General features: G+C 41.0%; 1 protein-coding gene and 1 long non-coding RNA gene across 29 annotated transcripts in view; one reads left to right on the top strand and one right to left on the bottom strand.

The window, feature by feature from the left end:
• Window positions 1–27,828, top strand: part of CDH13 (cadherin 13) — a 1,387,059-nt gene that overhangs the window by 643,170 nt on the left and 716,061 nt on the right. The window contains exon 1 of one of the 25 annotated variants that reach the window (XM_025426982.3): window positions 26,648–26,783. The exons of the other annotated variants lie outside the window; for them this stretch is intronic. Coding sequence (XP_025282767.1) covers window positions 26,741–26,783 — 43 coding nt within the window. The 5' untranslated portion in view covers window positions 26,648–26,740. Of the gene's footprint in view, window positions 1–26,647; window positions 26,784–27,828 lie in introns of those variants that run through there. 25 annotated transcript variants of the gene reach the window in all.
• On the bottom strand, window positions 13–26,656 carry LOC112646730 (uncharacterized). Of its 4 annotated transcripts, none has more exons than XR_003127840.3 (4): window positions 26,519–26,656; window positions 24,606–24,951; window positions 2,316–2,553; window positions 13–27 (listed from the first exon to the last, which is right to left on the bottom strand). It is a non-coding gene; the product is annotated as an uncharacterized LOC112646730 (long non-coding RNA). The 4 variants fall into 4 exon arrangements; XR_003127841.3 differs by lacking the exon at window positions 13–27 and adding an exon at window positions 15,779–15,927 and having other exon boundaries at window positions 2,184–2,553; XR_003127842.3 differs by lacking the exon at window positions 13–27 and adding an exon at window positions 15,799–15,927 and having other exon boundaries at window positions 2,186–2,553.

Genomic DNA, 27,828 nt, shown 5'->3' with positions numbered 1-27,828 from the left:
AAATTGCTTTTCTATTAAAATTATAACCTGTCATTAAAATATTTAAGCACACAAATTAACTGGTGTTAATTATGATATTTCAAAAGGTGACAAGCAATTTAGAGTGAGATTTGAAGGTAAAAAAAAACAACAACACCTAAATATAACTTGGCATCTTTCATAATAAATACAAATCTTTGTCAATTGTGACTTTATCTAACCCTGATATGCCTTAGGTCTAAACAGAACAGAACATTCTGATTCATCTACCATTTTTACCAGGCTTGAAAGCATGCAAACAGTTTTTGAAAATTCTGGTGCTTCAGAGCATTTTAGCAACCAAAGTCATTGCAAGTAGCTTTCTACGAGTCTCTAATCTTCTCTCTGAAGAGAGATTGAAATGATTATTTTATTTATTTATTTGTTTATTTATTTCTAAAATATTTTATTTATTTATTCATGAGAGACACAGAGAGAGAAGTGGAGGCATAAGCAGAGGGAGAAGGAGGCTCCCTGAGGGGAGCCCAATGCAGGACACAATCCCAGGACTCCGGAATTACAACCTGAGCTGAAGGCAGATGCGCAACCACTGAGCCACTCAGGTACCCTGATTTTCTTGATTTAAACCAGGAGAGGATCTTGACACCTGACACCTTGACACCTAAGAGAGCTTTCTCTTAGACACCATCATTAATTCAACGTTCTTATGAATCCTTTTTCCTTCCTCACTTTGTGATAAACTAAGAGAAAAATGACCTTCGAATAGGACATGGTGGTGTCAGGGAGTTAGGGAGTGATACATGGGTGGCCAGTTGTGCTTGGTGGTCTCTGCTCTGCAGTTCTATGTCACTCAAGCCTTCCCTCCTTTCAGATCATGACACACCAGGAAGCAAGTTTAACCAGTAGTCAGTGTTCACCAGAGCTGGCCTCTGCTCCTGACCAGCAGGGTGACTTGACCAGCAGGTCATTACGAATGGGGTGAACTGGGTTTCCTCCATGGCTCTAACATTCTCTAGGCTCTCACTGTAATTACTACCCTTTGACTCTTTCCTAGAAATTTCCTACTGAGTCTATGGAAGGGATGGCAATGATTCTCCGTGGAAAGTGGGAGGAAGCCAAGGCAGCACCATCAGCAGAGGGAACTGCTCTTCTGATGGGCCTTCCCAGAACCATCTGATATGTGGAGACAGAGGAGGAAGTTGAGAATCATTGTTGTCTGGATCATTGCTAGACCAGCTCGTTTTACCAGTGATGATTTGGGGCCTAGAAAAGTTCACTAACTTGCCCAAGGTTACACAGCAATATAAGTGTTTAAACATTTAAAAGCAAAATTAATATTAATTAATCTTACTTTGTATCCCAAAGTTATTTTTAAGGAAACGTTACCATAAAAAAAGAAAAGAATGTAGAATGTCACAAAACGAATCGTGTGTGTGGGTTTGTGTGTGTGTGTATGTGTAGAGAGAGAGAGAGAGAGAGAGAATTCTTACAGCAGATTTTTAAAAAATCACTTCTATAGGAAAACTAAAATTTCCTGAACAAAAATGCTCAAAAGTGTGCAAAATGCAACTAAATCAAAGATCTCACAAACCATAGGCCAGTGCTGTCCAACACAAATATAGTGTAAGCCACGTACGTAAGTTTATATTTTCCAGTAGCCACCTTTAAAGAAAAGTAAAAGAACCTGATGAAATTAATTTGAGTGATGCACTTTACCTCCTCATATCTAAAATACTATCATTTTAGAGGGCACCTGAGTAGCTCAGTCAGTCAAGCACCTGACTCTTGATCTCAGCTCAGGGCTTGATCTCAGGGTCATGAGTTGGGCTCCACGCTGGGCACGGAGCCTACTTAAAAAAAGTATATATATTATCATTTCAACATATTCTCAATATAATAAATTACCAAGACATTTTACTTTTCTTTACTAAGCCTCTGAAATCCAGTGCTCACTTATTCTACACATCATATCTCTATTTGGAAGAGCCAAGTTTCCAGTGCTTACTTAACACATGTGGCTTGTGGCTGCCTCGTTGCTCAGGATGGAGCACTTTCTCTTCCTCTTTCCTCTTTTCCCATGTTCTATTACAGTTTATCTTTCAGAAAATATTTAAATAGAATATACTCTGATTTTTAAAAATACACATATATGTTTGTATATATATATATGTGAGTATAGATGATGCCACACACATACAGATACTCTTACACAGGAAGAAAGGGAGGAGAAAGCACTTTGCCACAGCAGTGTTTCTGGAAAGAGAGTCCTTTACATTGTATTTTTTTAAACAAGGTGCAGAAGTTCCTGCAGATTCCATTTTCCATTTCAGGCTTACATCTTTTCAGAAGCGCTCTGTATTCTAGGGCTTGGGGCTTAGCAGACCCCCAGGATGGCAGTGATGAGGATACATCTTTCGCAGGACTGGTCCTTAGTCCCCATTTCTCTGATGTGAATTATCAGCTTCTAGAAGTTCATTTTTATAACTACATTGAAGCTTTGGCCATTTGTGCAGGAAATCCCTCACAAGCAATCACAAGCCAATCAGCATTGTAAGATTTGGTATTTACCACGTCCTGAAAAAAATAAAAAAAGAGAGAGAGCCTTAGAAGGATACTCCCCTGCTAAAGACCTGGGGAAAGAGAAATGTGATAAAACCATGCTCTCACTGCTGAAGATGTGGGATGAGGGATACACCTGAAAATGCTTACTACATGTAGGGGCTAATATTAGTGTCCTAGAGCTGCAGCAACAAATGACCAGAAACCTTCAAACGACAGAGTGTATTCTCTCACGGTTCTGTAGGCCAGAACTCTACAGTGGAGGTGTCAGCAGGGCCAAAGGGTCTGGAGGCTCTAGGAGAGAATCCTTCCTTTGCCTCCTGCAGCATCTGGTGATTCCCAGAAATCCTTGGCATTCTTTGGCTTGCAGATGGCATCACGCCAACCTCTGCTTCTGTATTCATATGGGCTTCTGTGTGTCTCCATGCCCTGTATCCTCTCCTTTTTATAAGGATACCAGTCACTGGATTTAGGGCCCATCCTAATATTACCAGTATGACCTTATGTTAACATAATTACATCTACAAAGATCTTATTTCCAGATAAGCTCCCATTCTGAGCTTCTGGATGGGCATGGATTTGGACATATTATTCAAGCTAGTACAACATTCACTAAGGTTCTCTCCTAAGATCTGTCACTCCACTCCTGTGGATCACATCTACCACCCAAAGTCTACTCAGTCACTTAATTTGCAATGTTGACTTTAGACACAGTAATGGGATGTGATGATCACCTAATTCAGTGGAATTCTTTCTTTGAAGAACAGAAATGAAAGGCCAGAAAAGAAAACAGAGCAAAGCCCCAGTGTACGTTTCGAGAAGGAGGGGAACCCAGAGTTACCTGTGACCCCTTCCTCTTTGCCCCTCATTAGGCTCTCCAAGGGCTTCCTAACTGTCTCCAGGACCCCATAAACCTATCTTTAATCATAATCCCTTTATTGTATAGATCAAGACTGGTGCTTAGAGATACAATGCTTTTCTCCAGAATCATACATGACAACTTGAATCTGAGCCTTACTTCAGCCACAAAGTGTCCCGACACTCACCCCGTCCATCTCTCTATTACTAATAGGGATGAGTAGCATGTTTTTCTTTGGAAAAGGAAACACAAAATATTCCATACTGGGCAAATTTTCTTCTTCTAGTTTACAAAATTATAAAAGAAAGTTTATGGTGATTCAAAGCCATGACAACATCTGTGCTGCCTCTGTGGAATTTCTGTTTTCACATAGAAGAGATTGGAGCAGCCACCTTTGGGTCAGTGTGAAAGGAGGGAGTATCTTCTCTCAAGGACTCTGCTCTTAATGTTTCCTGCCATAGGAGGTCTGGGATAGGCTCTGTGTTGTTCCCACTTTTTGCAAGTATTTTGATTATTTTTCCCTCAAAGTGGAGAAAATGTGTCTTTGAATCCAAAGCATGATCTAAGGCTTCAGAATTCCTTTCTTAATAAAAAAAAAAGTAGCTCCTCTGAAAACATTTTAATTAATAACCTTTATTTTTTTAGAACAGTGTTAGGATTACAGAAAATGTAGCAAATGGCATAGAGTTTCCATATACTTCTACTGCCCCATTCATAGCTTCCTGTGGGTTTCGACAAATGTGTCATAGCCAGTGAACATCCTTTATACTCCACTCATTCATCCTCTTTTCCTCAAATGCTTGGCAACCAGGTTATGTTTCATGATTTCATCCTGTAAAATTACTATCTCAGTACTTAAAAGCCAGATCTACAATCATGTTAGAGGTCTTTCATGAGCACAGTCTCTTCTGCAGTAGGCCATCAATCTAGCCTATACCATTGCCCACTGGCTTGCCCTTGTGTCTAAGTTACACCAGTAGTTCTGCTCTAAGACCCTTCTAGAAAATTGTGTATTTTGCTTAATTTAAAACAATACATTATTCAGGGGAAATAAGATATCTGTTGGATTTATTAGGCTCATGATTCTATTGGACCACATTAGGTATAGAGAAGAATCCTAAAGAAAGAGGAGTTAGGGTTTGGAAGAAGATAAATCAGTTTTGAAATGAGGAAGGAAAAAGAAAACATCTGGAACCTTGACATTTTCCCAGTATATTACCCCGTGGGTACCAAAGATGATGAGGAGATAGAATGTAAAAGAAGAGATGCCTTCTGTGGAATTAAAATTCTGGAATGTTCCAGAAAGTGCCAGATGTAAGATCAAATAGGAACAGCTCATAATGAAAATCCCTCCCATATGGACAAGGTTGCTAACCATATGGCTGGTGCAGCCCATGGAGGTTAAAAGCACTCTCAATAGCCTTTCTGCAATGAACATGGCACCAAGGTTAGCACAGGGGCCACCCAACCAACAGCCATGGGAAACAGATAAATGCTATTTGAAAAAAAAACATTGTTTAGAAGTCCATCAGCTATATATAAGTTCCTTTTCGTCTTAAATAATTCAGACAAACAGAAGTACCCTTTTCCTCTCTGCAACCATAGTCATCTCTTGGAGGTCACCAATATTATTAGTTTGATGAACGTCCTTCCAGAGCTTTTTCTGGACATGTAGATACACATATGTATGTCCACTGATACCTGGAAGTTTGTGACATGGGTGAGTTATACATAAGAGAGATACTATGTGTAGTTTTCTGCAACTTGCATTTTAATTTTCAAGTCTTAAACTGCCCCATTACCGTCTTTCATGTGGATGTATTTACACATGATGTACAGATGAGGAGATAGTTAGGCATCTCTTCCTAGCTTTTGCCATTACACATGTGGTAGATGTATTAATGTTCAGCAGTATCTGGCTCTTTTGTATTTCCTGGAAGTGGAGACTATATTCCCTTACCTTCTTGATATTAGCCACCCCTACATCACTGGATCTAACCATTGAAATTGTGTGGAAGTGGCAGGTGTCACTTCTAGGCCAAAGCATAGAACTGTTAGTGCTCAGTCCTGTAATCCTCTCTCCATCCCTTTGGTCACCTGGGTCCCTGGGTGTGTATGGTTATCTGAATCCTGCTGTGGACCTGCATGGGTGCGGGGAATCGCAATAAATAAATCCTCATTGTTCAAAATCATGGAGACTTTGGAGTTCTTTGTTACCACTGCACAGCCTAACCTATTCTGGCCGATACCCACAGCAATGAGCAGCCTTGAGCATGTTTCCTTCTGCACAAGTGACAGCATTTCTCCAGAAATGAATGTCTATTGCAAAGTCAAAACATTAAATTGCTTTGAAAACATCTTCTGATACATCAAGCCCCTACCTTTTGTCCCTGGGCTCCTCTGCATCTCTTGACTTTAGACTCCTTTCTATTATTTATTCATGGTTTATTAGATCAATGTCTTCCCCAGACAAGCCAGGAGCTCCCTGGAGTTTACTGGCTCCTCTGCCCAAGCCTCCAGTGTTAGCGATTGTTTCATTAAACTCTAATCTCAAGGCTAATCCCTGCTGGAAAATGTGTTCTGTCCTATAAGGAGGCTCCCAGGCTCCAAGTCTCAAACCACTAAACAGGCCATGCAGGTGTTTAGTGGTGCTTATTGATGGTCACGTGACATTGTTATTGCCTTCTGCACATTTCCAGTATGATTCACAGTGTATAAAAGGATTACCTTTCAGTTTGGGAGGTACTAAATTAGAGAATAGGATTTCCAGAGCCCTGTATTCTTCTTCAGAGCACAGCGAGGGTGTTCATTCCGACCCCAAGGGCCAAAGATACCACAGGCTTCCCAGTTGATGAGTTTATTCAGCTCTAATCTGTGAGGGCAATGGGGCAGCAAATGGGATATGGGTTTCTTTGAGGCGTTCCACCAGAAGTTAGCGGTGAGGTAAAGATACTGAGGTTGATGTAAACTCAGAGCTCAGCCTGGCTGCTAGGACAAAGCCAGCACACCCACTTCCCATCTGTGGCCCTGGGGTGGGAGGACCTGAAATACTATGGGTTGCAGAAGATGAGAAGTGATGGGAAGCCTAAGAAGGTCAGAACCAAAGCCGAACTTTGGGAGCTCTATAAGTGAATCCCATAGTTCCTGAGCAGTGAGATTCTTTGCAACTTTCATTCACTCACACATCTCATTGAGGCATGAGGTGTAATGTGGTTTGGGTGGAGAAATACACTTCTGCCAAAAGGGGAGAGCTGAGTCTATGACATCTTTGAGGAAGATTTGTCAACTAGATATGATCCCTGTGTCCACCATCCCCTGTCCATCACATGTCTCCCCCAACCTCACAAATCTGCAATGGATCCCTGATGTCCAAAGCCCCGAGCATCGCCTCTGTTAGGACAAAGTGATTTGGAGGAGCACTGCTGGGTCTGACATCTGCACCTGGACATTGCATCTTGCTTGCTGTAACATCCTGGATAATTCCTTCCTCTGCTCCAACTCAGCATCTTCATCTGTAAAGTGGGATAGTACCAGTGCTTACCCCACAGGGTGACCATTAAGATTAAATGAGCTAACCCTAAAACAGATGAGAGAGATGTTCTGAGGTTTCTCAGAAAATGTGCTTGGGCACCTTGATGCAGATGCACCCAGTAACCATGGGCATTCAGACTGTGTCATCCTCCTCTTACATCCCTCACTCACTGCCATACAGTGTCTGTGGGGCTTGGGTCCCCTCATACCCATGCTCCAGGCTCCTGTCCTGGAATACTGATTTTTGCCACCAAATTCCCCAAGACCTCCATCATCTACCTGCTTTAAGCTGCCCCCACCAGCCAGTGTCCCAGAGCCTGAACTGTGTCCAGTGCTCTGGCCTCGTCCAGCCACTCTAGCCTTGTAGACACTTCTCTAGAACCAAGAGGGCTTATGAGTCATAACTGGTCCAGTCCAAGCCCCCATCTCACAGCCCTCAGAACCCTGAGCTCTCATCACTCCCATTCCACAGATGCTACTGGCCTCTCCTCTTGGTCCCATCCTGTAGTTGCCATGGTTACCTGTAGGTGAATAACTTTTCCTCTCAACTCTTCTCCCCAAATCTTCAGCCCACTCCCTCTACCCATTCCTGTCTCTGTTAATATGTGGCTTCTCACATTTGTCTTGTTTACTTAACTATTTAGTAAACTCATTGAGGGTGGGGGATTGACATTACTAGAAGCCTCTGTCTACATCAAAGAAGCTGAATTTGTGCCAGCTAAATTAAAATTTCGTACTCAACCCTAACACCTTGTTGGGTCTCTGCAACACAGAGGTGGGGTTCAGACAATTATGAAATCAATGCATGAACAAATGCAAACAGACTGACATTTTCTCAAATAACTGGGGTCTTCAAATCTAGTACAAAATTCTCTGCTAGGTCAAAACATTCCTTAAAGTAGATAAGTGATTAATACGAAAGACAGGGAGGTACATAAAATAGTTTGATTAAAATACTCTCAGCTGGATATACTTCATTGACCCCTGGGAAGAAGAAACCAACTGTAATTAGTGTCTTCTATTATTGCTTTGGGACAGTGGTACCTGAAAATTGTGTCTCTTCAAATGTTTGTTGTCTCAACACTGTAAAATCTTATATTTATTCCTAATTCAAAATGCATGAAATTGGAGGTGGGGCTGGGGAACCTCATCATCTGTATTGGTGAATGAGACCCTCTGAGTCTATGTTGCCTTAATTAAAAACAAATAACAAAACAAACAAACAAACAAAAAACCTCAGTCACAAAATGGAACTCAGACATTAAAATGGTCTAATAGTGTTTTCTGATACAAAGTGAATTATAGTTCAATCTATTTTCCCAAAAGGGCAAGTAGTAGGCTCTTTAGAGAGCAGGGGACACGTGTGGTACTGACATATTTGGGGAGAGGTGTGCTGCTGCTAACCCAGCATTCCCACTGATATTCATATTCAGACAGGTGCACTTGTTCTTCAGGCACACGTCTCGTCTTGACCCACTACACTTAGAGCCCTTCCTTCCCTGCCTGCAGGTTTGTCACCTAATCCCCTCACCCTCACCCCCAGGAAATCTAGGTCTTAACAATTAGAACTATCTATGAACAAAGTGCATGAGGCAGTCAGGGGGAAACAGGCCTAAAGAGCAGGTAAACCAAGGCACAAGATACAAGAGTTGATAAAATGCCACATGCTGAATGGGTGTGTGTGTGTGTGTGTGTAGGGGGGGCTGTTGAGGGTCATCTCACTTTGCACACCCATTCCATGAGCGGGCTCTGAGATAAGGGATCAAGGACAGTTATTTATTTGGGAGGTGAAGGAGCCACAGGTGGAAGGTTAAGAGGCTGGGACTGGGAAGGAAGGCAGTTAGCTAGTGAAGCTCAGCTCAGTGCAATGGTAACCAGTGGGGTCCAGTGGGGCCTCGTCCTTAAGGGGAACACTAGGAAACCACATAAAGCATGCTCAGAGTTATTCTACGCAAGGGGCAAGGGAGCCCTGGGGAATTTATACCACACCTTACTGTCGCTCTTTGTTTAAAAGCTGGCAAAGCACAAGTTAGAGGAAGTTCTCTGGCAATGCAGGGCAGTGCTACATTGAAAGAGCAATGACTCATCTAAACATTCTGTTCCCCTGCAATCCAGCAACATGCTCCTTTGTATTTACCCCGAGGAGCTGGAAACTTAGGTCCACACGAAAGTCTGAATGTGGATGCTTATAGCCATTTTATTAATAATTGCCCAAAACTTGGAAGCAACCAAGATGCCCTTCAATAGGTGAGTGGATAAATAAACTGTGGCCCATCCAGTCCAAGGAATATTATTTAACAGTAAAAATAAATGAGCTACCAAGCCATAAAAAGACATGGAGGAAACTTACACACGTATTACTTTTCTTTTCTTTTCTTTTTTTTAGAAAGAGAGAGTGCAAGGGTGTGAGCAGGGTAGGGAGGGGCAGTGCGAGAAAGTGAGAATCTTAAGCAGGCTCTATATCCAGTGAAGGACCCCACATGGGGCTCAATCCCACACTCCAAGATCACCACCTGATCTGAAATCAAGAGTCAGACACTCAACCAACTGAGCCACCCAGGTGCCTCTACATGCATATTACTAAGTGACAAAAGCCAATCTGAAAAGGCTATGTACTGTATGATCCCAACTAGATGACATTCCAGAAAAGGCAAAACTATGGAGACAGTGAAAAAAATCAGTGGTTGCCAGAGGCTGGTGAGGAGAGATAGATCAGTGGGTAGAGCACAGGGGATTTTTAGGACAATGAAAACACTCTGTATGATACCACAGTGATGGGTACATGTCACTATATATTTGTCCAAAGCCACACAATGTGCGACACCAAGAGTGAGTCTTAGGTAAACTGTGGACTGTGAGTGATTATGTGTATCGATGTAGGTTCATCAACTATAACAAATATATCTCTCCAGGCTGTGGGAGAAGGCTGGTATTAGGGGGAACTATGATTTTGTTGGGGCAGAGGGCTAACAGGAAATCTTGTACCTTCCTCCTAATATTGTGGTGAACCTAAAATTACTCTAAAAGAATTAAGTCTTAAAAAAAAAAAAAAAGAATAATAATGTTGTCAGGACAAGGATAGGAGTGGAATGCCAGGAAAGGGAACTATGAGAACCAAAGTCTGAATTTAACTACCACCTCCTTTGTGCCTGTGACTTGGCAGGTTCTTGCTAGAATCCAGATTAGATTCCAGAGCAGGTTTCTGGCTGGTATGAATGAAATGATCCCCCATGTGGTCCCCCACCACAGCCCACTTATTAGTAACAATAATAATGCATAAGATGTGTTGAGAATTAACTGTGTACCGCATGTAATATCTCAACCCATGTAGCCTTCACAACAGCGTTTATTGAGAAATTCTCCTACTATCCCCATTTACCATGGCCATGGGGGAGGAGGAACCTAAGGTTCAGCAACTTTAAGCAAATTGTCCCTTGTTGCACAACTAATGAGTAGCAAAAATTGGCCCTTTAAAAAAAAAAAAAGATTATATTTATTTATTCATGAGAGACACAGACATAGGCAGAGGGAGAAGCAGGCTCCATGTAGGGAGCCTGTTGTGGGACTTGATCCTGGGTCCTCAGGATCATGCCCTGGGCTGAAGGCAGGCACTTAACTGCTGAGCCACCCAGACATCCCTTGGCCCAATTTTTAAAAAATATTTTATTTATTTATTTGACAGAGAGAGAGAGTGCATACAAGCAGGGGGAGGAGCAGGCATAAGGAGAGGATGTGGGGCTCGATCCCAGGACTCTGGGATCATAACCTGAGCCAAAGGCAGATGCTTAACCTACTGAGCCACTGAGGCACCTGGCCTGTTTTTTTCAACTCGTCACCTGCAACCATGATTTCTGCCAGTACTGTTCTCTCTAAAAGGACCCAGGCACCTACCAATTAGTATTAACAAGTCTGACTTTCTCAACCACTGGAAGTATTTCCAAAAGTAACAGAGCAAAGAAATGGAAGTTGTAATGGTTTTCTAGGGTGAGACCCCTTCTCCTGAACTGATCAGAACTGGTATGGGCAGAAGGGCCTAACACTTCTCAGTGTGTGGAGGGGATGGGGCTCGGCCATCCTGGAATCTACGACTTGTGAGAGCAGAGAATGTGGAAGTTACACGCTCCATTTAGACATCAGTGTTCTCTAGTACAAAATGGTCCCCTAGTTCATTAATCAGACTCTCCAAATTTGTTTAACTCATTATTTATAGCATCGTTAAATCCAGTGACACCAAAAGGTGTCACCGTGAGCAGCGGGAAAGTCCAACTTTAATCCTCAGAAAATGTGTGAAATGTCTTTCTTTCCCTCCCTTATCAGGAACGGTGGGTGGAAGCCAATGTTAAATTTGCACGATGTGCAATGGTCTAAACTTTCACTGAATCCTAATCAACTTAATACCCTGTTGCCTTCTTGAAACTGGATGATGAACTGTAACCCGGAGAGGGCTTAAATAGAACTCAGGCCTGGATGCTCCCTGCAAAATAGCCTAATTTGGTGGTTACAGCATGAGTCTTGTATGTGCAGTGATCAAATCCTGTGTTTTCAATTGTCCTTTTTATGGCCAATTAAGATAGTCTTAGGATATAGATTTAATATCGGAGTAGTCTAATGTAACAGACTAAAGCATGCCCTCCCATTACAAGGAGAATGTCTTTTCTGACAATGATTCTCTGGATAAGTTTTACAGGCTTCCATTTCTGAACTTGACTCGAAGGGCCGAAGCAGCACATTTTGGAAATGGTTTTGTAAACTGTAACGAAGGTATCTTTCTTTAGCAGCTTCCTGCCCAAAGATGGCAGAGTGCTTTACAAACTTATCAAAGTGATATACAGGGATCGTTTTATTCTCTGCTGAAATACAGGGACCTGAGGGGAGCTGCAGTCAGTGGTGAAAAATCTTAGAGTTGCCGGGTCAGCGATGGGGACAGAGGGTGTGCAGCATCTAAAATACTCACCTAAATGGGAGGGCTTATTTAGGTGGGTGCAAGAGCTATGTGCTCCAAGGTGACACTTTTGCAGAAAGGGGTCACATGAGTTTTGATGCTCGTTGTCCCAGATGGTGTGGTGGTCTAGCTCTGTGTCAGGATGATTCTTCCCTTGGATCATTCAGTTCTTATGAGCCACTTTAAGGCACCTTCTGATATACGTGCTCTAAAAAATGGGCACGTTCCACTGCTCTTCAGTTTTTAGCATAGGAGATCATCAGAGGGGAACTGATATATCTCGGCTTCTTGAATGACAATTAACTACTGGGAAGACCCATCTGAATGATAACATGAAGGAAAAGCAGCCTGGGCTTTAAAGGACATGCTCAAAGCATTTCTGAGCAGAAGGCTTTTTGACTATTTTAATTAGTAGTTTAAAGTAATTTATATTTAATATATCAGATGTTTCTGTGTAGATAGCAATGTTTAAATGCATCCAGACAGTGCATTCCTTTTTATTCTATTTCCTTTCTATAGTCCAAAGTTTAGTTCCATGGGATAAGCATTTATTCATCACCTTCCATATACATTATTATTACATTCAGGGTGCGTTAGGGAATGCAGAAATGAATTAATCCATGGGCTCCAAGGGGCTCAGTATGGTCGGTAAGAGATTCATGTATAAATCATTCAAATGAAAGGAAGACTCTGAAAACACTGTGATAGATACACACAAAGCCTGGTGGCATACTTAGGCATGTTGTCATCATTTTTACATGTGTTGAAATATTTGATTGTCATATTTCTTAATTTTAGTTATGAATTAAGAAAGCAGGAGATCTAGAGAATCTTCTTCATTAGAAGATGGTTGTAAAATCTACAGAGTTTTTATTTCTGCATCCTCATGTGCACATTTGGGCTTTTCTTGGGCAAAATTGAGTTTACCATAGTTCTGATTAACATGTGGCAAACTGAAATATGTGGGAATATTCGGAGACCTAAAAACTGGAAAACTTACATATCCATAGTCACAGAGCCTCTCACTGTAAAAATAATTACTGAGAAATATAAGGGGGCAAATAAAAGTGAGGGGCCTTTGTCTCCAAGCCAATAAACCATAACAGTGGTAACTTATGGGGAGCAGGGTCAGTGAGGAAGGAAGGCTGAATATCACTGCTATCATCAGAGAAGGGAAATGGAAGGGAAACACTCACAAATGAGAGGAGGGATCAGGCCACATTAACTGTAGAGAGGGGCCAGTTGATACTGTGGGGTCAACGGAGCCATGCAAGAACATGACCATACTGGTCACCTGTTGGTGAACCCTAGAGAAGGACATACAGGATTAAGCCAGATGGGTGCCCTTGTTAGGGAGAAAGAACATTTCAGCTCAAATTCAGAGAAAAATATAGACATTTAAAAAAAAAAAAACAGACACACTAACACAGAGCACAGTAACAAAAGATATGAAGGTTTTAAAAGGAAAATTCTGATTAAACAATTGCACAACCCTGCAAGAAAGTTGAGAAAGGAGAGAGAGAACATATATCCCAAGAGGTATATTGTGACAAAATGTGAACTTTTTAGATCAACTTGATTTAAAAGATAGCATACAAAAGAAACTGAGGTACATATAAGGAGCATGACCCATCATAACTGTAGAGGTGCCTAAAGCTTCTTGCCAACAGCAAGTTTCAAACAAGCCAAAGACAGCAGAAAGAGGTTGGTGCAGGCAATTGTGCACAGACCTACCATCTGGCGTAAAGATGGCAGAGTAAATGCAGAACCACGCAGGCTCAGGTCACCTCCATTTTTATGATCAAGGAAAATAATAATCACCTTGTAAAAGGGTTGAAAAATTACAAATAGGAGAAATTGGAGTCCAAGATAGTTGAGAAGATGATACAAGTGCATCCTATTGATTTAAGTGAGTTCACATCTAGAAGACTAGATGAATTATCTCTCACAGAAGACACAGAGAGCATTGTGATTGCAATCTTAGCAAAAGTTTCTGTAATTTTTGAGACATTATGGAGAAAAGCAATGTGACTGGGTAGGAGATGGCCATGGCCAACATTTTAAAAAGATAGAGAACATCAGTTCTGGGTATCAAAGACCATGAAGCTGAACTTAAACCTTTAGTAAAATTATGAACAGATCTACCCATTCCTCCATCTGTCCATCCTCCAACCATACATTCATATTCATTCAGCAAATATTGACTGACTACCAACTGTGTGCTAGGCACTGGGGACATACTAGCAAACAAATATGGATAATCCTGGTTCTACTAGGACTTAGATTCAGATGGGGGTGGTTATAAAAGGACTTTGTGAATTCTAAGAGGGTAATGGTGGAGATCCTGCAAAGGCCAGTGTCAAAATCAAGGGGGGATGGGGGCCAGGTTGGGTCACAATCCCTGTGTTAGGATGTTTTCCATTGCAAATGCCAGAAACTCAATGAAAATTGGCCAAAGCAAAAGGGCATTTCATGGCCTGTGTATGTGGGAAGTTCATGAATAGTCCCGGCTTCAGGACTGGGTGGACATAGAAGTTCAGATACTACCTATTACTAGGACTTTATCTTCATCTCTCTGCTTGCCTTTCTTCTATGTAGGTTCCATTCTCTCCACCTTTTTTGTTTTTTGGGGGGTCTTATTTCTTTGTTTTATTTTTGTTTTGTTTTGACAGTCAAGATAGCTTCCTGTAGCTCCAGGCTCGAGTTCTATCTTCACAGCAACTGCAGTGAAGAGAGGATCTATTCCCCTCCAGAATAAAGTTCACTTTTATCAACATGGGTCATGTGGACCTCCATGAATCAGCTACGTGGCTAAAAAAGACCAAATAAGCTGATGGTCCTGGCCTGGGTCAAGGTTAAATGTCCCCTCACGCACCCGGGATAGAGTCAGTTTGTCACCCAGATGGACTGTGATTCTGTCGGGGTGGAGAGAGAAAGGATGCAGGGCAGGCAAAGCCAAGTCTCTGTGGCAGGCCCCCATGTGCACAGAGTCAGAAGTTTTAAGAGCATCGGGGATCTGTTTTCTCTTCTATTCGTTCCTGTTTTTCCTTTTTCTTTTCTTTCTTCCCCCCGCCCCCGACTTGCTTCAAACCTCCAACACAATAGTGAGTAAAAGTGGATATCACTGCCCTCTTCTGAGAGGGAAAGCATTCATACCATTAAATATAATGTTAGATGCAGGGTTTTTGTATATGTACCTTATCATGTTGAGGAAGTTTCTTCTCTATTCCAAGTTTATAGAGTTTATAGCGTTAATTAATGCTTGGATTTTATCAAATGCTTTTTCTGCATCTATGTGTTACTTAGGTGAACTGTGACTTCTCCTCTCCCCCCTTTTTGTTTCTTGGCCAGTCTAGCTAAAAATTTGTCAATCTCAATCTTTTCAAAATACCAGTTTTAGGGCACCTGTTTGGCTCAGTTAGTTAAGCGTCTGCTTGTGTCTCAGGTTATGATCCTGGGGTCCTGGGAGTGAGCCCCACATGAGGCTCCCTGTTTCAGAACTGGGGGGTCTGAAGTGCAGACTGAGTGCTGTATGATTCCTCTTGTTGAGAGGGAGAGAGAGAGCAAAACTCACCAGAGACCCATGAGCCCCCCTGCTTCTCCCTCTCCTTCTGCTCCTTCCCTGCTCATGCTCTCTCTCTCTTTTTCTCTCTCTCAGATAAATAAATTAAATATTTTTTTAACAAACAAAAAACAAAGTACCAGTTTTTGGTATCATTGATTTTCCCTATTGTTTTTCCACCACTTATTTGAAAGAGGCCATTGGCAAACTAAATTTTATCTGGCTGGACAAGTCTGTCATATAAGGGACCGAGACAGGCAAGAAAGACACACGGAAATGGATTTCAAGTCTCCAAAGGACTGCAATTCCAGAAAGAAGAAAAAAAAAAAAGTAAAAAGTATCTCACCCTCCACAAGTAGAACTCACATCAGTGTACACAAATTGTAGAGAAGCAGGGGGGCCTGGATGGTCCAGTGGTTGAACATCTGCCTTTGGCTCAGGTGGTGATCCTGGGGTGCTGGGATCAAGTCCTGTATCGGGCTCCTCACAGGGCGCCTAGAAGGTTTCAGACAAAGGCCAGTTCTCAGGCATATCATGGAGTGGAGTCCTGCCCTCGCATGTCCTTGGAGGCAATGAGATCTAGTGGGACATGACACCAGCCAGTTTCACCTGCTCCCTTATAACTTTGAGACTCAGTTTCCCCAGTTTTAAAAATCTACTTAGCACACTAGCTATGGCAATTCATTGGGATAAATGTATGAACCTGTGGGAAAAAGATTGCAGCATGGAGAGAGTAAGTGCTTAACAAGATTTTGTGGGTTTTTTCCCTTCTTTGTTTCTTTGTTGCTTCTTCGTTGCTTCTATGGTACAGACTGTTGTCTTTATTCATTGCATTTGAAATGATTTGTTATAATTAAAGATAAAGAGGAAATTCCTGGGTTGGAGATTGGGACTGTAGTACTGCAGTTCCAACCATTTCTCTCTGCAAATCATCGCAGAGTTCCTTAATCTGCACCCCAAACGCAGTGTTTCCTGATCCTTGGACTCAAGGCATGTAGGTGTCTAGCAACTGCCTTCTCAGAACTTCTAACAAGTCATGAATTAGAGATTTTTATATTCAACCAAAGTTGATAGAGGATTAAATAAGTTATTTCGTAGGGAAACTAGCTATATGCCATTTTTTTTTCTGTAAGAAGATGGTACATGCAAATCTAGAAACTCAAGTTTAGCAAAACAGAAGATAATGATGAAGGACTTGCCTTCTATGTGGTTGTTTTATAACAAAATGCAGAGTAACTGCCACCTTCATTCAGAAACAGTATAAAACCCTGCACCACCCCCTCCACCCACTTTATGAAAGTCAACATTATTTTAAAACAAAAACAAGGTTAGGGGCATCCAGGTGGTACAGTCAGTTAAGTGTCACACTCTTGGTTTCTGCTCAGGTCATGATCTCAGCATCATGAAATCAAGCCCCCCACCCAACTCTCCACTTGGCTCTACGCTCAGCACAGTGTCTGCCAGAGATGCTCGCTCCCTCCCTCTACCCCTCCCACTAGTGTTCTCTCTCTCTCTCTCTCTCTAATACAATAATATAAAATTAAATCTTAAAAAAAATTTAGAATTAGGACAGAACCTATTTGCAACTGAGTGGCTTCAGGGAAAAAAAAATCAAAACAGATTTACTCAGGTTGTTGTGGTGGTGTTAGCTTTTTCTCAGCTGCCGTACATTTGTGATTCTCATTTCTGCAATACCACTTCAGTAGTTGGAGCCATTACATCCTATCCTGTGTTGTCAACTGGGTCCTGAGGTTATTCTAGCACCTTGAGAAAAGCTGCCATCTGCCTACTTTTAGAGCTTTTAAGATAAACCCAGAGAGCGCTAGGAAAGCGGGTAAGTTACCGTTATCAATATGGAATGTGAGGTTTCCTGTACAATAGCACCACCTCTTTTAAGTCACCATGGCCAGCGCTTCTCAGAATGCCTAATGATGTAATAAATAACGTGTGTGCTGAGTGAAAGCTTTGAGTAATGGAACCAGCTAACATTTACAATTTTATTAGGGACGGACTGTCTCAGATGTTCTTCGTGCTGTTATTACCCTCTTGTTAAAGCTGGTAATTTTTGTTTTTAAAGCACTTTGGAGACACTCATTGATACATGTCTGAAAAAAAAAAAGATATTCCTTTTTCTCTTAAAAAAAAAAAGTTCCCATGAGACTTTACAACTGTGTAAGAATAATACTCTGATTGTTCAAGTGGGTGGATTTTACAGTCTCTATTTTTCATCCTTTAATCATCTTAAGAGATCCTGGCTTTCTTCACCATGAAGTGCAGACTGAGTGCTGTATGATTCCTCTTGTTGAGAGAGGGAGAGAGAGAGAGAGCAAAGCTCACCAGAGACCCTGATCCTCTGGGTCGCTGCTTCTGTTTGCTCTCAGTAACACCCAATAGGGCCTGAGCTCTTATCAAAGAGAGAGAAGCTAAAATTAAAGAAATGGCCCAGAGCCACTGTGGCCACACAGAGCACCCCCAGCCAGTGTTTAGAGGGGAGCAGTTGCTCACCGTTCCTGCAAATGATTGCCAGATGGGAATGTAGACTCAGTGTTGCCCATTCCACCCATTTATCAGGAAAAACTGGAAATAAACCATACTTGATATCTGTATTCAAGGAAGGGGGAAGGGGAAAAGGCAATGCCAGCCTTTTCATCAGGAAAGCCAACACTTGCTCTGGAAATCTGTAAGACTTCTGCCTAAATCCCATTGGCTAGCACAGGTCACGTGGTCATATCTGCTTATCAGGCTGGGAATGGGTTTACCTGCTCAGCCATTCAGTGAAAGCCAGGCCAGGAAAAAGGGAGTTAGGAATGGGTGTTGGGCCAGCTAGCTGGAACTGCCTGCCAACATGTACTCATTATATTTAAATATTGGCTCTATACTAAAGGAAACAAAACATGTCAAAGAGCCAGATATGGCCCACAGACCTTGAGTTTATGACCTTTACATGAGGCAAATCAATGTCTGTCCTTGGTATCTCTCTGCCTGTCACTTCAATCCTATAATTTCCTGATTCAGTGATTCTAAGCTTCTTACCACCAAGGACTTGTCTTACTTTATTTTTTTTTTTTTCTTTTCTGTTTTCTCCCTGGAATCCATCTGTTGGAACATTCTGTCTACAAACTCCTTTTGTTAGGTAATAATGAGTTTTCTCATTTTAAAAAATTCAACAAAGACTTGCAGAACTGCCAACCAGAGCTTCTGATCGACACAGGATAACCAGCAGGAGAGTTGGTATAATTCCAGACAAAAATAAAAAAAATTTTAAAAGACATTTTAATTAGATTGTGCAAGTTTATCTTGGGTGAATAGATATATTCCACTAGGATAGGGTTGCTAACTTTTTCTGTAAAGGGTCAGATGGGCTTTGAAGACCATATAGTCTGTGGTGCAAATATCCAACTCCACGCCATTGTAGTACAATGTGGAGTACAATATAGAAATGGATGGGTGTGGCTGTGTGCCAATAAAACTTTATTTTTTAAAGAAAGGCTGTGGGTCAGCTTTGGCTAGTGGACCATAGTTTGCTGACACTTTCAGGATGCCTTTAAAGGTATTAAACTATTTTTACAGTCCACTTCCTACTTTTCTGACACTGATTTGCATAATAAAACTTGCTCCCTTACCACTCTCAGTCTGTCCTGACTTTTACTTTGGATCTCAACAATATTCTTAGAAATGATGTCTCCACATTCTTCCCTGTGCTGTAAAGCTCATCCTTGGCTTTGAGCTTGACTCTTTCTCCAGAAGTCTTTACTAGGTCACTAGTGAAGTCAACAACCACTAGATCACTAGATGGAGGTGAGATCTCTTAGCTCTTCAGGCACACAAGCTTTGGAGATGAAGCTAAGTAGGAATCCTAACTCTTCTGCTCTCCATATTTGTAGTTATAGTCAATTTAATTAAATTCTATAATATCTGAGGTGTGGACAGGAGGACTCCAACCAAACCAGAGTTCTCCCCTCAGCTTTGTTGGTGGGGGATTGTCACCGGCCCATTAATGACTAAGATGTTCTACTCTGCTGTGCTATATTCCAGTGTCTAGTTATACTTGTATAGCAAACCTTTACGAATTTAATAGCTTAAAGCAACAGTAATCACTTATTTTATCATGAATCTGAAATTTGGGAGGGCCGCTGAGGACTGCTTATCTCTGGTTTTCACCATCTCAGTTGTGGCAGCCTGTAATTCCCTAATATGTCTGGGGGTTGATGCTGGCTTTTGACCAGACCACCCACATGTGGCTGCCTGGGCTTCCTCATAGTATGGTGACTGGTGCCAAGAGTGAGCATCTCAGGAACAAAATAGAGAAAAATAACACATTTTATGGTGCTTGAGGCAGTGAGAAGTTCCACTGAGTTTCAGGGAGATGGAACATGGGCCCTACCACTAGATGAGAGGCATGTCATCATAACTATCACATTGCATGAAGGGAATTAGAGATACGATATGTGGTGGCAGCAATTTGGGGGAATTCAGTCTCCCACAGAGAGTATAATTTGAGCTATTTTTAGCCAATTTCCACCATGTTCAAAAAACCCCTTAGTTGAAATTACAAAGGGATACCTCATGTGGGTGGAGACTGCCTGAGGAAAAGTCAAGATTCTGGTATTTAGATGACCCAAAAACAGGTGAGGAGTCTTCAGATATGTTGTTCCCTCTTCCAATAGCTTTTCCTTCCTCTTTCCCTGGGAAATTCCCAGTTCTATTTTTTAAAAATTTATTTATTTATTTTAGAGGGAGAGAGAACATGTGAGTAGGGAGAGGGACAGAGGGAGAGAGAGAATCTCAAGCAGACTCCCTCCCCTGGATGTGGAGCCCAAATACAGGACTTGATCCCAGGACCCCGAGATCATGACCTGAGCTGAAACCAAGAGTCAGATGTTTAACAACTGAGTCACCCAGGTGCCCCCCACCATTAAATTTTAAATTTAAGCATAGAAGTTTTTCTTTAGTGTCTTCCCTCCTAGGCCTGATTTTTTCCTCATCATATCCCTTACCACACTGTACTACAACTGCCTGGTTCTGTATGGGTCCTGTCTGGACTGTGAGTGATGATAGGTAAGAGACCATGCATGGGTTACTCACCATTCTGTTAATACAACACCCTCTCTAGCACACAGCAGATAATCAATGAATGAGTGATCAGTGTTAATGGAGTTTCTTTATATCTCTGTATGCAACAATGAGTCAGTGAACATCAAGAGAACTAATTGATTCTTCATAAACAATGTTTGAGCCTTTTCAAAAATAGTCATTGTCTTAGGTACTGAGACTGTAAGATAAAATTGCTGATAAGCTCATAGTCTAGTCAGGGAGACATGTGGTTCTAATAATCATTTATATTTATTAGTCCTTACTACATGCTGGGGCACTGAGTGATTTTATTATATTATTAATTTAACACTTGCAACAATCTTTTGAGGTTAGTCCTAAAATTGACCCCCTTTTATAGATGAGGAATGAAACCACAGTTAATAAATGGTGCAACCAGGATTCAATACAAGTGTAGACAATGGCTTTCTCCCACAACATACACAATGAAGTGAAATTCAGCACTTGACGTAAAATGGCAGAGGTGGCATGGAGATCGTTGGAAGTGCAAAGGAGGGAATAAGTAGTTTTATTTAGGGATGGGGTTAGGTGAGTCTCTGGAGCAAATGAATAGAAAGCTAGAGAATGGGCAGTTCTGCTAGGATGGCTATCATGGAATTTTCTGGAGAAGAGGACAGGAATATGGGAAACCTGTAGCAACACCAGGCAGCTCATCAATGCACCAAAGGAGCTTTATGGGAAAGGGGAAGGTATGGGCTGCTGGCTTAGTATATCCTTTGAACTCAAACTGACACCAGGAGCCTGAGGGCATGGACCCAGAGAAGCTGATAAGAGCCAAGAAAGCAGAAGCCTGGGAGAAATCAGACATGTTGTTAAGCTATGAGGAGGGTAACTCTTATCGGCTGCTTATAGGAATGTAGTTGGCTAGGACCACAACTATGGGTGTGGCAGTGGCTTCCAAAGAGAGCCAAAGGAGGGCAATGAAGGGATGACATAAATCACAAGGCAGGGGGCTGTTGGTAGTCCTCACAGAGACAAGGGAGATGCATCTAAAACTGATAAAGTTTTGTTGCTTTTCTACTTATTTCACCCCTCAAAAGGACAGGGCAATTGAGAGCTTTTCCAACATAGGTATGTGCCAGAACTACATAGATTTTGTTTCTTTTTTCCAAAGAATTATTCTTTCATTTTCTCTTTCCAGGTGTTTTAGTTTCTGTAATTACAATCACTGTATGTGCTTTTTGAAAAAAATATAACAATAAGGAAGTATAAAAATAAAAGTGAAAATTTCCACTCTGCCACTTCCAATGTACCATAAGAGGGGTAATGGCTGTTAATGATTTGGTGTGTTTCCTTCTAGATGCTTATCAAGCTATATACAAAAATACTATTTTAGGGGCGTCTGGGTGGCTCAGTCGGTGAAACATTTGCCTCTAGCTCAGGTCATGATCCTTGGGGTCCTGGGGTTGAGCCCCACATTGGGCTCCCTGCTCAGCGGGGAGTCTGCGTCTGCTCCTCCCCTTGCTTGTGCTCTCTCTGTCTCTCTCTCTGTCAAATAAATAAATTAAAAATAATCTTTAAAGACTCCTAACTCTGGAAAACAAACTAGGGGTGATGGAAGGGGAGGAGGGCAGGGGGTGGGGGTGAATGGGTGACGGGCACTGAGGGGGGCACGTGACGGGATGAGCACTGGGTGTTATTCTGTATGTTGGTAAATTGAACACCAATAAAAAATAAATTTATTATAAAAAAACAAATAACAAAAAAATATTTTTTAAAAATGAGATTATACTGTTAGTACTTTTCTGCCATTTTCCATTCATATATATATGTATGTATGTGTATATATATATAGTGTCATGTGTGTATGTACGTGTGTGTATGTGAGACAGAGATAGCTACCTAAGGTTTTTGGTTTTTGATGTTTTGATGAGTGGCCACTTTCCTAACTGATGGGCATCCAGTTTTTCTCTAGTTTGTCACTCTTATAAGCATTGCAAAAATGACATGGCTTCACACAGACCCGTTGAATATAGGATTGAATTCTAGAAACGGTATCACTACACTGAAGATAGGCCCATTTAAAATCTTGACAGATACTACCAAACTGCCTTCACAGAGCCCTTACCAATTCATCTTGCCACCAAGAGCATTTGAAAGTGTCTTTGTCCCCACAGCCTCACCAGCTCTGGATACTATCAACATGGAATATTGTTATTTTCATTTGCATTCATCTTAAGACCTTTTCTTGAGAATTCAATTCTTCCTACATAAATAAAAATTGTCCGAGAGTTTTATAAGTCCTTTAAAAACCCCACGGGTTTCAGTAATTCACAGATTTGAATGGTTGAACTTCTTTATTGTTTTTTAAATCCTGAAGTAATGGAAGATTTATAAAGAGCTTACACTTTTTATATCTGACATTTAATGAGAAATCACTGGAAATGTTGGCTATTGGGATGAACACAGTGTTATTCAGATTAATTGAAACCCCTTCTTCTTCCCATGTGTCCACTTTTCTATTTATTGATCAAGTCTCTTTTTTTCTGACATTGGAATGGGAAAGTTTCCTCTCAATATTGGTCTAGGTTGAATACTACCCATATAGTCAGCATCATCTTTGTCCAGTACTTGGGAGGTACTTGCTCTTGGAGAGATTTCCAAGTTTTGGTGATACAGAAGCTTTTCATTGCCTGCTTTTGGGACCATTATGTATGTTTTTGGAATTACTGGATCACCTTCAAGAAATGTTGACCCTGTGTTTTTAACCATTTCACTCAAGTCTACATAAACTGTAGAAGTCACAGATCTACAGCTGATGAATTTTTACAAACTGAGCACACATATGTAACCAGTGCCCAGAGAGAGAGCATGGCCAGCCACTGGAAGCCCTCGGTACCTTCCCAGCCACTGTTCCGCAAGACTAACACTGTTCTGACTTTCAGTAGTATGGATTAGTTGGCCTGTTCTGTATTTGATGTAAATGCAGCCATATGGCATGCTCTCTCTTGTGTCTGCTTGGCATCCTATCTTTTTAAATAGTATAATAGATCGATAGGTCATGTTTAACACACATATTCATGGCACACCAGGAGCTTTTCTAAGCACATTGTATGCATTATATTAAATACAGGGGTGTTAAATATGAATCACATTTGGAGGTTTTGCATTTTGAAGTAACTCTATAGCTAGAATAGAGATGTCAAAGATATATATTTCCTTTTCATACATCCAATGTATGTACTTTTTAATAAATAATTTATTAAAATTAGGAACCTCTTCTGAGCCATAATTTCACAAAGAGCTCCCCACCTGCTGTCCTTACAGTTGAAGCTTGGAATTAGCGTTAATAAACATGTTACGATGTTCTTAGGATTCTGAGCAGTGATGCCATTAAATATATCACTTTAAATAGAGCACTTAAAATTAATGCTATGAAGCTTCAGGGATGCCTAAATAAATCAGTGTCCAAATTCACCCCAGGTAAGAAGGGCAGTGAGGACTGAACACCCCCTCTGTCCATTTCCTTTTCAGAGAAATGATGACCTATCAGGGAGGACATTAATCATTCCTGTTCCCAAATTAGATTAAAATTCTGAGGTTTAAAGCTTACCTTTACCTGAAGATTTTAATATTCGGCCTTTGGCTTTATCATTTCCTAACAGGCACAAATTTTGCTGGTTCTCACAAAACAGTTCTGTTCTGTTTCTATTACCGAAGAGGCTAAAAGCTCTGCTGAAGCAAATTCCAAGAAGGTTTCATTTCCTCCTAGCAAAGATCTCCTGGGGAAAAAAACTCCTAGAGATTCTTGTGATTAGGTAATTACATATGTGACTCTGCTCTGGAAACTTGTTTCAAACTCACTTATACTTGGGTTGTTCTTACCTCCTGCACTAGAAGGTGGACCTAATAATGTCATTAATCTGAGTCCCCCATACAGCATCTTCTCATCAAGTAGTTGAAGGTACCTAGAAAATCATATTAATTTCTATTTTGAAGCCGTATCTGATAACAAACAAACAAGAAAAAAATGATTATAGTCACTGGCAAACGTGGAGAATTCTACTTTCCAGTGCTAAACCCACACATCTGCTCTGCAAAAGATTGGAACATGCACCCACCTTTGCAAAATGCTTCAGCCATTCAAGCCTTGATGCTCTGAGCATGAACAGAAGTCAGGCAGTCTTGCAAACAATGTAGAAGCAAGAACTGTGTCTCACGGTGTCTTTGGTTGTGGGAGTTAAGATGGCCATAGAAGTTCTGTGGGACAGAGAGCTCTCCTTCACCTGGTCTGCATCTAGTGTGGAGTCTGGCCATGGGTGGATGTGCAGACAATGTTTACTGAATAAAAAGGGGCCATGGCGCAGCCTGCTGCTACATTCCATGCTAACTCGTGGAAAAAAGTCATTTCATTCAGTGAGAAGGACGCCGCTGCTTTGCATGAGGACAGACCTATGGGTTCACCAGCTGAAGGGAGGAAAACATTCTAGATTAGTGGTTAAGAGCATAGGTCATATAAATAAGGCAAATAATGTTAGTTATTTTTAGTATATTTTTTGGCATGAGAATGTCTCATGAAATATTTGAGACATACTAAAAAATATGTATCTGAATATATTTTTAGAAGATTTTATTTATTTATTCATGAGAGACACACCGAGAGAGGCAGAGACTTAGGCAGAGAGAGAAGCAGGCTCCATGCAGGAAGCCCGACATGGGACCAGATCCCGTGACTCCAGGATCACTCCCCGAGCTGAAGACAGGTGCTCAACCACTGAGCCACCCAGGTGTCCCTATTTATCTGAAATTTAAGTTTAACCTAACTGAACATCCTTTATTTTTATTATTTTTTTTAACAACCCTAAGTCAGTCCTGCTCACTCCATTCTTACAATGTTTAGTTTTCAGGCAATCATTCCTAAAGACATGAAAGGATTATTTTTCAAAAGTCATGTGAGCTTAGCTGTTTCTAGCTGATCTGTAAGGGAAGTCTTGACTTTTTTCCATAACCTTCTCCATTAAAATAGAGGATGATTCAGTCACTAAGAAATGATGGGCTTCTCAAGACAATACTCACAGGCAGCGTGAAAACTATCATCCAAATGCTGGTCAATTTTGAGTGCATAACCTTTACCGAAATATAGTTTTCCATGAAACAATGTCTATTTGAGGAAGGTTTCTGTTGGCAAGCCCAGCATTTGTTCCTTACCATAAACCTTCACATTTTATAACTGGCATCAATGAAGATGTGATAAGCAGAAATATCTGATGTATTGATGGCATGTTTTTCTGGTTGACACTTTTGATAACAGATTCAGGAATCAAAAATAATTTTATAGGCTTAAATGGTGGGCTGAATTATTAGCAATTAAAGTAGTAGGAAGAAAGATAAGATTTTGTACTTGGGTCCAATGAACTGCACTAGTTACAAATGTGAAGACCCATGACTTAGCAGAATCATAAATCAAAGTAAGAGTTATTTAAATTTGCTTATAAGACCACTGTGTCATCTTACTGATTTTCTTTTCTTCTCTCTCTCTCTTTTTAAATGCTAGATCTTTGAGTGAGGAGATTTTATGAACTGCTAGCATGGCTGACTCAGATGATTCTGGAGGCATGTTTTCAGGGTGCAGTAAAAGAGCTCACAACTATTTATGTAAAGTCCTTTCGAAGTCAAGGCTTGGTACTGTTTGGATAAATGAAACACAACTGCTTCCCAACATGCTTTCCTAGCACTGGGTGGTTAAGAAGAAAGTTAAAAGGCCCTACATGGGAAACCATTCAGAGCCAGTGGCTCTCAAACCCAAGGTTGTATCAGAATCACCTACATCCTCCATTTACACAGTGAATCCCAGTCTCAGAGTTTTTGACTCAGAAGGTCAGGGATGGGCCCCAAGAACTTGTATGTAAAGATTCTAAGCTGTAAAGTTCATATTAAAAAGTTCCTGCCCTAACTATGAAAGTCTGTGACCAAGATGAAAACCGGGACCTGTGCTCTGAGAATAGGTAGTATTGATTCTACTTGTGTGCGTTACCTTCCCAGGAGCCAGACTTCTGAGGGTTTAGGGCAAGGTTAGATGTGGGTGGGGAGGCTTGGTCCATCCATTTTCCCCTTGGTAATCAAGTTCTATGGAATCTTCATTGATTCCTCTGACAGTTCACCTTTGAAGTCCATGGCAACACAGCGCCAAGAGCAGAGATGCTTCTTCATCAGGGTCTCTGTGCCATGACCTCAGCGTGGCATCACCATAACCAAAATGGTGCCACACGGTAGCATTTGGCTTCTTGTCAAGACCTCAGGTACCATAAACAAATGACAGCCATAGGGTTTTCAGTTGTATTTTGTCAGGAAAATGAAAATAATAATAGGTATTAAACTAAATCCATAAACACCTGTTCCTTGCTGATAGGGTGGCCACACTCATTGTTACATTGTTTTGTGTGTATTTTTTTTTCCTGGAGCAGCCATTTCACAAGCCATGATTCATGCAATGTGCCACCCTCAGAGATATCAAGACCTATTTGCATAAATATTCACAATCATGCTTCTAAAGCTGTTTCCTTACTTCCCTTTGTTGCTGTTTTACTTTTGATTGGAGGTCAGGTGAAGCAGTCACTAATTGAAGCTATTCTCACACACACACACACACACACACACACACACACACACACACAATATATATATATAGTTGAATTAAAAAATCCATGAGAACAGAGCCAGCACCTCTTTTCTCAGAGAGCTATCCCTAACCCTAATGTAGTACCCCACACATGGTAGCTACACAAAATCTGTGACTGAATGAATGAATAAACATATATTTCGTTGCAAGACAGTGATCTCGAAAGTTACCTGTTGATCCTTTATGTGTTAACTCGGAACACACAGGACTTTATTCCTGGTGTGAACCAAATGCAGATCTTGAGTTCAGCTTTACTAACATCTCCTTGTTCCCTTCTAAAACTATTTTGTAGCAAGGACAGTATTTTTATTGTTTGTAAGTTTAATCCTGTATATTCATTGGTCATATCTACCACATTTATTTCCAAAGATTTTCCATGGTTTATTAAATACAATTGCACAAAGGTAAATGTTTTTAAAACACATAAGATATAACACAGAAAAACCATAGAGAGATATAATTATTAAAATGTAGTACCAGATTTGCTTTGAGTTTACAAATAACCATGGAAAAAAATGGAAATGTGTCAACTTAAGTAGTTCTCATTGTCTGATTTAAAAAGAGAACGAGAGAGAAGCATTCCAAGTGATGGGAAGAGAAAATTTTTCCCCTACGCATGTATTTCTGGTGGGAATGCATCTTAAGAGCCTTTACTAAAAAGAGCT

The sequence above is a fragment of the Canis lupus genome, chromosome 5 (assembly GCF_003254725.2).
Source record: "Canis lupus dingo isolate Sandy chromosome 5, ASM325472v2, whole genome shotgun sequence".
Taxonomy (NCBI): Eukaryota; Metazoa; Chordata; class Mammalia; order Carnivora; family Canidae; genus Canis; species Canis lupus.
The sequence above is the reverse complement of the archived record's forward strand: the minus strand, read 5'-3'. Positions and strand labels throughout refer to the sequence as shown.